Source organism: Diceros bicornis, chromosome 4 (genome assembly GCF_020826845.1).
Source record: "Diceros bicornis minor isolate mBicDic1 chromosome 4, mDicBic1.mat.cur, whole genome shotgun sequence".
NCBI classification, from domain to species: Eukaryota; Metazoa; Chordata; class Mammalia; order Perissodactyla; family Rhinocerotidae; genus Diceros; species Diceros bicornis.
Window position 1 is genome coordinate 63060881 of NC_080743.1, and position 10789 is coordinate 63071669.

The 10789-nt window shown below is 37.0% G+C and overlaps 1 protein-coding gene across 1 annotated transcript; it reads right to left on the reverse strand.

Moving 5' to 3' along the window:
• Positions 1-7371: 7371 nt before the first annotated feature.
• LOC131401405 (olfactory receptor 10T2-like) lies at positions 7372-8325 on the reverse strand. Its single transcript, XM_058536668.1, has one exon. It carries the CDS (start codon positions 8323-8325, stop codon positions 7372-7374), a length of 954 nt encoding a protein of 317 aa, XP_058392651.1.
• Positions 8326-10789: the final 2464 nt, after the last annotated feature.

Consider the following 10789-nt stretch of genomic DNA (forward strand, 5'->3'; position numbering starts at 1 on the left):
TGAGTTTGACTATTTTAGATTCCACACAAAGGAGATCACGCAATTTTTGTCTTTCTGTGTCTGGCTTATTTCAGTTAGCATAATGTCCTCCAGGTTCATCCATGTTGTTGCAAATGGGAGAATTTACTTCTTTTTTTTATGGCTGAATAATATTCCATTGTATGCATATGCCACATTTTCTTTATTCAGTCATATTTTGATAGGAGCTTCAGGTTGTTTTGATATCTTGGTTATTGTGAATAGTGCTGCAACGAACATGGGCGTGCAGGTATCTCTTTGAGATTATGATTTCAATTTCTTTGGATAAACACCCAGAAGTGGGATTGCTGGATCTGATGGTAGTTCCATTTTTAATTTTTTGAGTAAGTTCCGTACTATTTTCCATAAGGGCTGTACCACTTACATTCCCACCAACAGTGTATCAAAGTTCCCTTTTCTCCACATTTGCCAACACTTATCTTTTGTCTTTTCGATAACAGTCATTCTAACAGCTGTGAAGTGATATCTCACTATGGTTTTAATTTCCCTGATATGTTGGGCACTTTTTCATATAATTGTTGGCTATTTGTATGTCTTCACAGTGGCAAAGGGACAGTCTCTTCAATAAATTGTGCTGGGAAAAACTGGATATATACATGCAAAAGAATGAAATTGGACCCTCACCTTACACCATGTACAAATTTTTGCAAATAATGTATCCAATAAGGGTTTAATATCCAAAATGTGTAAGGAACTCATACAACTCAATAGCAAAAAAACAAAATACCTTGATTAAAAAATGGATAAAGAACCTGAATAGACATCTCTCCAAAGAAGATATACAAAGGGCCGCTCCCACTACTTATAGTAATAGTACCTCAATTTTATTTTTGTTTATTTTGCCCTCACTCTCATCCAATTGCTTCACCCTATAGTTTAATGGGGGAACAGATGACATGTACCAAGTCAGTCAGGACACTGGATTCTCTCTGGATGTAGTGTTTGGTTCAGGATGGGCATGTGACCAAGTCTGCACATTCAGGAACAACAAATTTCAGTCTCCCAACTTTTGTTTCCACGTTGGAAGAAGTGAATTCTCTCTTCCTCTGGACTGGATTTTGTGAGCTGAAGCTGTCAGAGACTGCTGAGTTTGGCTAAAAATGTACCCAAGACTGAGGAAGCAGAACCATGAGATGCATCCAGATGATTGAGCATGACTGTTTGACCTCTGCATCAGCCTGTGCCTGAAATCATTGTACCACTGGCTTTTCAGCTTACATGAGCCAACAGATTTATTTTTTGCTAATGACAGTTTGAGTTGGATTATCTTTTATTTGCAACCCAAAGAATCTTAAATTATAACATTCTATTGCATTCCAGGGTGGATTTGAGATGACTTAAAATATGTACTATTAAGGCAAGCATAAATGTATTAAGTAAATATATAAGAAATTAGAACAAAGGTAAAGTAATAACATACCAATAAGGTGAATTTGGAAGGAGTCATTACATAGAAATGTATACGATGAGGCCAAATATATATATTAAATTCAGTCTCAAAATTAAGCACTATATTAAGTTCATACTAGCTAATTCAAGAGACAACATAAATAATTGAGTTGTGTTGTTCACAGATATAAAACATGTGAGGGATGTGATTTTCAATACAGAAGTACTGATCATGTTAATGAAACCATAAATAATTATTGGATATCTAAGCAGAGTGGAAGGTCTATAAAGCAATGTGACCATATCACACCTTAAAACATCAGACTTATAGCCTAAATGAAAAGTATAGGTTTATTTATCTGGTCTCAGCCCACCCAAATCTCTGGTTTATATGGATCACTAGTCTGGGTTAAGACTGTCCAGACCTTTCCCCAGTGCAATTCCCACTCTACAAACTCTTCACGGCCTTGGGGTTAGGGATGATTAAACAATACATCCCAGCCCACTTACTCGTGTCTCTTTTCCCTTCCATACAACAGACAAAATTGTGGCTCTGAGGCCTGGGACATTTTTACCTTAGTTTCTGTTATCTTGCTCCAAAGTGTACTTGGAGTACAAAATCATCTGATATCCCACATGACCCATACCCTTCCCTTCTCTTCACAATAATTCCTTCTTTTAAAATTATTCTCAGTATTCTTCCACATCTTTGCTTTGTCTTCCTTCTGGCAGTCTGAATTTCAGAATTTTGTTTCATTTCTTTGCTCTAGGGGCAACTCCTCAAGATGAACCAAAAGGGTGAGAGTCAAATATCCTCTCCTTTCCGCTGTTGTTCTCCTTCTACATCCTTTAGATTCTTCCTCCTGTGCAGTTAAGAAGATAAACTTCAGCCTAAAATGGGAATAGTTGTGAAGGAGGGGAGAGGAGGAAGTAGATAATTCATTCTGAGTGTCAGCTCTATGTTGTCTCTGGGCTGTGGCCAGAGCAGCCCACAGCCAGACCCCCAGAGTATTTTGGGGCAGCTTGTAAAATGTAGTAGGGAGAAAAGCCTAATAACAGTATACCAGTGGATATTGGTGTAAGTTAATTTCTCATAACAGGAAGTAACCGATACATGGAAATAGATTATAAAATAAAATCAATTTCATTGTAAAAATTTATTCATTCATTGTTTTGATTGTAGAGAGTATTGCTATAAGCAGAATATTCAAAAACTTCATTAAACATATATTTTCTGAATAACTACTCTATGACCTATACTATTCTGGACATTCAGGGGATGTTAAGATGAGTGAGGTACAGTTCTTGTCCTCATGGAGTTTTAATGTATTGACGGAGTAGGAAACAATTATATCCCGTATATTAAAATGACAAATGTTTTCTATCCATATATCCTAAACTATCCATTATTCCTTTGCTCTTGTCTTTCAATTTAGCCTTTTCAACTTGATTCTTTACTAAATTTTAAGTGCATTTTACTAAAGTGTAACATACTACACAAAAGTACACAAATCAAAGTGTATGCTAAATTCACAAAGTGACACACCCATGTATCCACGATCAGATTTAGAAGTAGAACACTGCTCATCTCCCTGCTCGAAGAGCCTTTATTCTAATTTCTATCACTGTGTATTGACTTTGCCAGTTTTTAAAATTTATGAATGAACTATAGTGTGCATATTGTTTTTGTTTTGGCTTCTTTCATTCAAATCATGTTTGAGAGATTTACCCATGACATTAATTGTAGTTAAATTTTCACTGCTCTATATCATTAAAATATATGAATGCACTTCAATTTATTTGTTTGCTCTACTATTGATGGATATTTATGTTATTTCCTGGTTTGGGATATAATGAAAAGTGTTGCTAAAAACATACTTTTACATATCCATTAGTAACATACGACTCTTTTGATCTGGTCTACACTACCAGTAAATCCTAGGTTATGGCTTACTATTGTAGACTGAATTTTTAGCCACAGCTCTTTATCCCTTTCTATGTTCTTTGCTATGCGACTTTGCAGTTGCTCCCATTAGAGGCAAAGTATTAGTTCTCATCCCTAAACTTTGGGTTTGACATTGGGCTTTATGTTAGCCAGTGAAATGTGGGCAGAAGTGATAGTTTGCCAGTTCTGAGCGTTGGTCAAAGAAGTATTGCAGGTTTTCTGCTATCATCATGAGATAAGCTCTCCCTAAGTAGCTTCTGTCCTTTTAACTGGGGCTCTAAAGTTAATACGGTTGGCTCCGATCTGATCCCAACCTACCCAAATAGGTCAAACTCAAGAGACACGCAGGTTGAAGCGGTCATCATGCTGAGCTCAGCTTCAGTCAGACAACCCTAAGGCAACCTGTAGACACATAGCAAGAAATATTTTTTATTGTGATAAAAACACATAACATAAAATTTATCATCTTAACCACCTTTAAGTGTACAGTTCAGTAGTGTTAAGTATATTCATGTTGTTGTGAAACAGCTCTCCATAACTTTTTCGTTTTGCAAATATGAAACTCTATAACCATTAGACGACTCCCCTTTTCCTAAGTGAAATAAGGCAGTCACAAAAAGACAAGCAAGAATTTACCTCATTGTGCTTTAAGATAGTTTGTTACACAGCAAATATTAAATGAAAGTATCTGTGTTCCATTATTCTAGACTCTGCCAAATCTTTTTTCGAAGTGAGACTGTACCAATTTTTACTCCCGCTAGTATTGTATGGGAGTTCCAGTTGGTCCACATTTGCAGTGATGGGTGAGAGTCAAACATGCTTTCCTTTCCTCAGTTGCTCTCCTTCCACATCCTCTAGATTCTTCCTTTTGTGCTGTTAGGAAGATAAACCTCAGCTTGAAATGATATTGTAACTCTTTCATTTCTGACATTCTAGTATATGCGTGTAATTGTACTTGCATTTTCATGATACTAATGAGATTGAGCACCTTTTCATAAATTAATCACTCAATTGGATTTCCTCTTTTTTGAAAGTCTTGTTCAATATTTTGCACACTAAAAAATGGAATATATCTGTCTTTTAATGATTCACAGAAATTTTGTAAACATACTGGGTATCATTCCTTTATTGGTTATGTGCACTTCAAATATATTATCTGACTGAAAATTGCATTTTCACTCTATTAAGCTGTCTTTTGATGAATAAGAGTTCTTAATTTTAATAAAGTATAGTTTGTCAATCTTCTCCTGAGTTATGCTTTTGTGTGCTGTTTAAGTGACTTTTGCCACCACAAGATGATAAGTTTATTTTTAAATATTCTAGAAAGTTTATTGCTTGACTTGAACATTTAGTTCTAATATCCATCTGGAATTGATTTTGTGTATGGTATGAGATGGAGGTGAAGATTCATTTTTTTCTCTTGTGAATATCCATTTGATCCTGAACTATTTTTTAAAGATCATCTTTCATTTCAAATATGGGAGGATGCACTTGAATTTCAGTGCCACTTTTTTTTTTTTTTTTTTTTTTTTTTTTTTTTTTTGTGAGGAGATCAGCCCTGAGCTAACATCCGCCAATCCTCCTCTTTTTTTGCTGAGGAAGACGGCCCTGGGCTAACATCCGTGCCCATCCTCCTCCACTTTATATGGGACGCCGCCACAGCATGGCCCACCAAGCAGTGCGTCGGTGCGCGCCCGGGATCCGAACCAGCGAACCCCGGGCCGCCGCAGCGGAGCGCGCGCACCCAACCGCTTGCGCCACCGGGCCGGCCCCTCAGTGCCACTTTTGTCATAACGAGTTGACTATAAATGTACTGCCTTATTTTGGAATTAGCTTTTCTGTTCCATTGCTCAAGGCATGTATTCTTGCACCAATATTATACTGTCTTTTTTACTATAACTTTATTATAGATTTGGTAATTGTAAATTTAAGTCTTCTAGACTTGTGCTTTTTTAAGATGACTTTGTTGTTTCTTGTTCTTTTGCATTTACATAGCCCATATTCCTAAACATAGGGATTTTCTTTTCTGCTGATTCACAGAAATATAATTTATTTTTGTATTTAAAAAATCACAATTGACATAAAGTAAATTAAACTAGTCTGCTTTATCTCCTTTATTACTCTTTTTCTGATTTTTCTCTGTTATTTTGATCCTAGCTTTTCTTTCTCCTTTATTCTTATATTCTGCATTCTAATCTCCTCTTTTGTCCCTCAAGATTACATATAATGACAATAACATTGTCTTAAAATTTATCAAATGCACATTATATTTCCAAGCAATGTGCTAGATGTACTGTAAGGTATTTCCTCATTTACCCTTATAACAACCCTATTTTAATCATTCTCAATTTATAGAGTTTAAGTTATTGGTATATGCTCACACAGCAAGTATGTGAGGAAACTTACTTTAAATCTAAGTTATGTGACGCACTTCCAAGGAAAAACTCCTAAATGACCTAATGCTCAAGCAAAAGACTGAGAAATAAAAATTTATGAAATTAATATCATATAAAATTTAGTTGTTTTAATGGATAAGAAAAAATGTTTTACTGCATACGGAAGATGTGGTATATAAATACAAAGGAATACTACTCAGCCATAGAAAGATGAAATCTTCCATTTGCGACAACATGGATGGAACTTGAGAGCATTATGCCAAGTGAAACAAGTCAAACAGGGAAAACCAAATACTGTAGGATTTCACTCATATATGGAAGATAAAAACAACAACAACAACAAATAAACACATAGACACAGAGAGGAGATTGGTGGTTACCAGAGGGGAAGGGAGGAGTGGGGAGAGTGAAAGAGCTAAAAGGGCACATGTGTATAGTGACAGATGGCAACTAGACTTTTGGTGTTGAACACGATGTAGTCTACACAGAAACTGAAATATAATGATGAATACCTGATCTTTATATAATGTTATAAACCAATGTTACCTCAGTAAAATATTTGTTTAAAAAGTGACAAAAATTTAGTTGTTTTATTGGAACACACTTTTAATAACACCACGGTAAACTCAGCCAAATATATATGATGGTCCTCTATAGGTGACTGAAATTTGGTCTTTTCTTATAGTGAAGCATGAAAGAAAGAGAGGACTATACTTTACTCTTTGCCTAAAATACCTACTTTAATGCTTTGTATATAGTAGCATATGCATAAACAAAATTCTTGAATGGTCAACTTACACACAGTGTCTAACATTAAGTAGAATCTTAGTTTATGGAATGAAAAAGCGAAAATGAAGGGGAGGTGAAAGAAAACTAATATTTTTTAATGTCTTCTATCAGCCAAGCATGGAATTGCTTTATGACTATTAGTCTGTTTAGTTCTTACAATGTCCCACTGCGGAGGCATTAAGGGTCTCATGTTACATAGGGAATAAATGACCCTAAGAAAGATTAACCCTGGCCCACGGCATTTAGCTGGAAAACGATACAAATCAAAATTCGAACCCAGGTCTCTGTGACTCCAGATTCTGTGTGTTTTTTACTTTGCCATCAGCCACTTAGAACTTTAATTCCATCCTCATCTACACAGAAGTGAATTTTTATTCTTTTTGCCTAAAAATACTTTATTTATTGTAAATATTTTCTTTTAAACCTCAAAAAATATATAGAAGCATTCAGAGACTTGAACAACATTATCTGCTCTTTTCTTCAGTGTGGGAAGAATATCAATAGCCTGGGCGTTCTCAGAAAGATAATGCATCATTTGCAGCATTGCTCTAAGAAAACTGACATTTTTGATGCATAAAAATAGCATGGCTTGAGTCCTTGAAAGTTTCCACATTCCATAACTTTCTGGAGACAAAATGGTATAACTTCTACAGTGAATATAGGCTAAACACGAAGAAGGATTTTCCAATAAAAAGAATCAAGGTAACTTGATGTCCTTATATCTTTTTTTGACAAAAAAATAAAAAGAAAGGATAGATCTGTTTATCAAATTGCAGTTCTATCCAGGACAGTTTCATGAATATAAATTACTTATCAACTTACTAATACAGTTTTGGGAAAGGAGTATCTACGGAGAACGTTTCTCAGAGCCATCTTAACTTCTTTATTTCTCAGTGTGTAGACAAGGGGATTGAGTAGTGGGGTGATCACAGTATAGGTCACTGACACAAGCCGGTCCTTATCAGAGGAGTACAGGGATGTGGGCCTCAAGTAGATGAAGGAAGCACAGCCATAGTGGATAATGACCACTGTGAGGTGGGAGGCACAGGTGGAGAAGGCCTTACACTGTCCCTCCACTGAGGAGATCTTGAGGATGGTGGAAACAATGAAGATGTAGGAGATGAATATCAACACTAAGGGAAAGAGCAATACCAGAATGCTGAGGAAGAAGATGACCATCTCTTTCAGCTTGGTGTCTGTGCAGCCCAGTTTTATGACAGAGGAAATGTCACAGAAAAAGTGGTTGATATGATTGGAGGCACAGAAGGGTACACTAAACACCAGGACATTGACAACCACAGAGATCAGGAAACCACAGAAGCTGGAGCCTAGAACCAACTGCATGCAGGTGGTCCGGCTAACAATGAGTGTGTAGTTGAGAGGGTTGCAGATGGCAACATAGCGATCATAGCCCATCACGGCAATTAGAAAACAGTTGGTACAAGCCAAGCCCACAAAGAAATAGAGCTGTGCAGCACACCCAGAGAAAGAAATAGTCAAGCTTGTGGAAAGCAGGTTGGTCAGCATTTTTGGTACAATAACCAAGGAGTAGCAGGTTTCAGAGCAGGAGAGGACAAAGAGAAAGAAGTACATAGGGGTGTGCAAAGCCCGATCCAGACGAGTGACAGTCATGATGGTGGCATTGGCCATCAGAGTGGTCAGGTAGACAAGTAGAAAGATAAAAAAGAGAGGGATCTGCAGATCCCCTAGGTTTGAGAAGCCTATGAGAATAAACTCGGTGATCACGCTCTGATTCTGTCTCCTCATTGGTCAGTGGGAATCAGATTGAAACATCCTGAAATTGAGAACAGAAAGAACTTGATAAAAATGAAAAACCCTCAAAGAAACCATATGTGTGTTTCTGTACACAGCTGATAGTGCCTGTCTGAAAAAATGAGCAACAAACAAATTAAGCTCACTGATCAGGGGATGGAGTAAAATCAGGAGGCATGAGGAGTAGTGATATAAATAATATCCCAATTCAAAGATATCTGAAGAAATTTATTTTTGAAAGTTGTTCTCATTCTTTGTATTCTTATGTACATAGAAGTTTCATACATAGAGTTAAATCAAAAAGTGATTTAGAACACATCTCGTTTAATCCTGTCGTTTTATGGAAGAAGAAACTGAGGCTCAAAAGGATTAAACAATTTGCCTAACCTACATGAGGGCAACAGTCCTTAGAAATCACTTATCTTCAAAGCCATCTTATGAAAATCTGATTAGGAAAAATAAAAACAGGGGCCAACCCTGTGGCGCAAGCGGTTAAGTGCGCGCACTCCAGTGCGGCGGCCTGGGGTTCGCCGGTTCGGATCCTGGGCGTGCACCAACGCACTGCTTGTCAAGCCATGCTGTGGCGGCGTCCCATATAAAGTGGAGGAAGATGGGCATGGATGTTAGCCCGGGGCCAGTCTTCCTCAGCAAAAAGAGAGGACGATTGGCAGATGTTAGCTCAGGGCCGATCTTCCTCAAAATAAATAAATAAATAAACAAAAATAAAATAAAAACAAATGAAGAGTGATTTACCCAGTCCTTCATATATTGACTCAAATACTGCTTGCTTAGATGTAATGAAATATTTTCATTTATTTAAAAGTGGCGAGATTTATTTACCCAGGACCAATTGTGAAGCCTTTGAGATGGGCTTAGAATGATCCCACATATTGGGATTTCTCTTGTCATGAGTGCATGTGAATTTGAGAGTAAGAACCTAATTAAAGCTCAAGTTACATTCAGAGCATGATAAGGCTTGGGCTGGGACCTCCACTCTTTCAGCCTCTACCTCAATCTCCATTGCCTCCGCAATGTTTTCAGAACAACTCTCACCATTATTAGTAGGAAGATATTTAGTTTGATTTGGAGGTCACATAATGCTAAAACTTTCATCCTAGCCTTAGACAATAAAACGATCTTTTTATTAGAACAAAGCTCAGAAGTTTTCTTAATCTGCTCCCAATTCTGTGAACCTATTTATATAAATCTGACATGTATTATCCAATCACCATAGTGAAGGTCCAGTTATAAGGAGCCCTCTGCCTCAAAGCAGTCTGCTCTCTTGCTAGATGGCTTAATTTGTGAGAACCTCCTTATTCTCAGATGAACTACGCCTCTTTAAAACGTCGATCCATTGCTCTTGATTTGTCCTCTGCAGACATTCAAAAGACATTTCATTATTTTTTAAATAAATGACAGCTCTTTAGTTATTAGAATAAAATGATCATATTTCTTTATGTGTCTTATTTTCCTCCTGACTAACATTATATTTCTCTCAATTATTTCTCATGACATTATTTCTGCAATTCCCCATCCTAATCACAGTTGTAGGTGTTTTGGTCCTGAATGTTGGATCATATCTCTGTCCCTCAGCTGTAAGACAAACTGGCTGGCCTACAACTATCACACATAACTAATTTCTGTCTCTCTGTGTCTACACATAACATTCTATTTGATTACCTACTGTTCTTTGTCCCTCACAATTAATATTTATCTCTCCTACAAAACCCCAGCTTAACATTTATTTCCTGAAAGACTTCCCCGAGTAGCCCTAAGTCTTTGATTACTGTTTGCATCTACTTTTCTCTCAATTTGTTTCGAGATCGTTTATTAGAATGGAAGTATAATGAGGCTGGAAAGAATGTGGGCTCTGGAGCTCGACTGAGTAGGCTGGGATCACGGCTCTGCCACTGACCAGCTTTGTGATCTTGTGGAAATCACTTCTTTATGCCTCAGGTTTTAATTTGAAGTGGGAATAGTAATAGCAGAATCCAAACATTTTTTGTGAGTACCAAACACTCACAATTAAGTTGCTGACTCACAGTAAGGATTCAACAGGTGTTAACCATTAACATCTAGTCCAACCCTCTCATGTTACAAAGGAAGAAACTGAGGCCCGAAGAAGTAAAATGTAAATATCTGGGTTGCATAGCTATTTAAGAGCAGAGGTTAGATTGTATCCAAAATATCCTAAACTCCTCCATCCAAGGCTCTGTCTTCTGATTAACCTGGGTCCTGTTGTTAATATTTCCTTTGTACTGTGTGTTTATACACCAGTAGCTTAGAAAATAGATCAATGTCTTCTTTACTCTATGTGACCCTCATGCAGGCAGTCTGCTCCACCCTTCCATCTATTCCTATCGCTCATGCTTCCACCGTCAATCTATAACATACATTTTTCCTTCTGCTAAAGTTCATATCTGTCCAGCTATTCAGGCAGTTTCCTCCTATTTCCCAG

Coding starts and splice junctions, on each gene's coding strand:
- LOC131401405 (XM_058536668.1), bottom strand. CDS start 8,325: ATGAGGAGACAGAATCAGAGCGTGATCACCGAGTTTATTCTCATAGGC.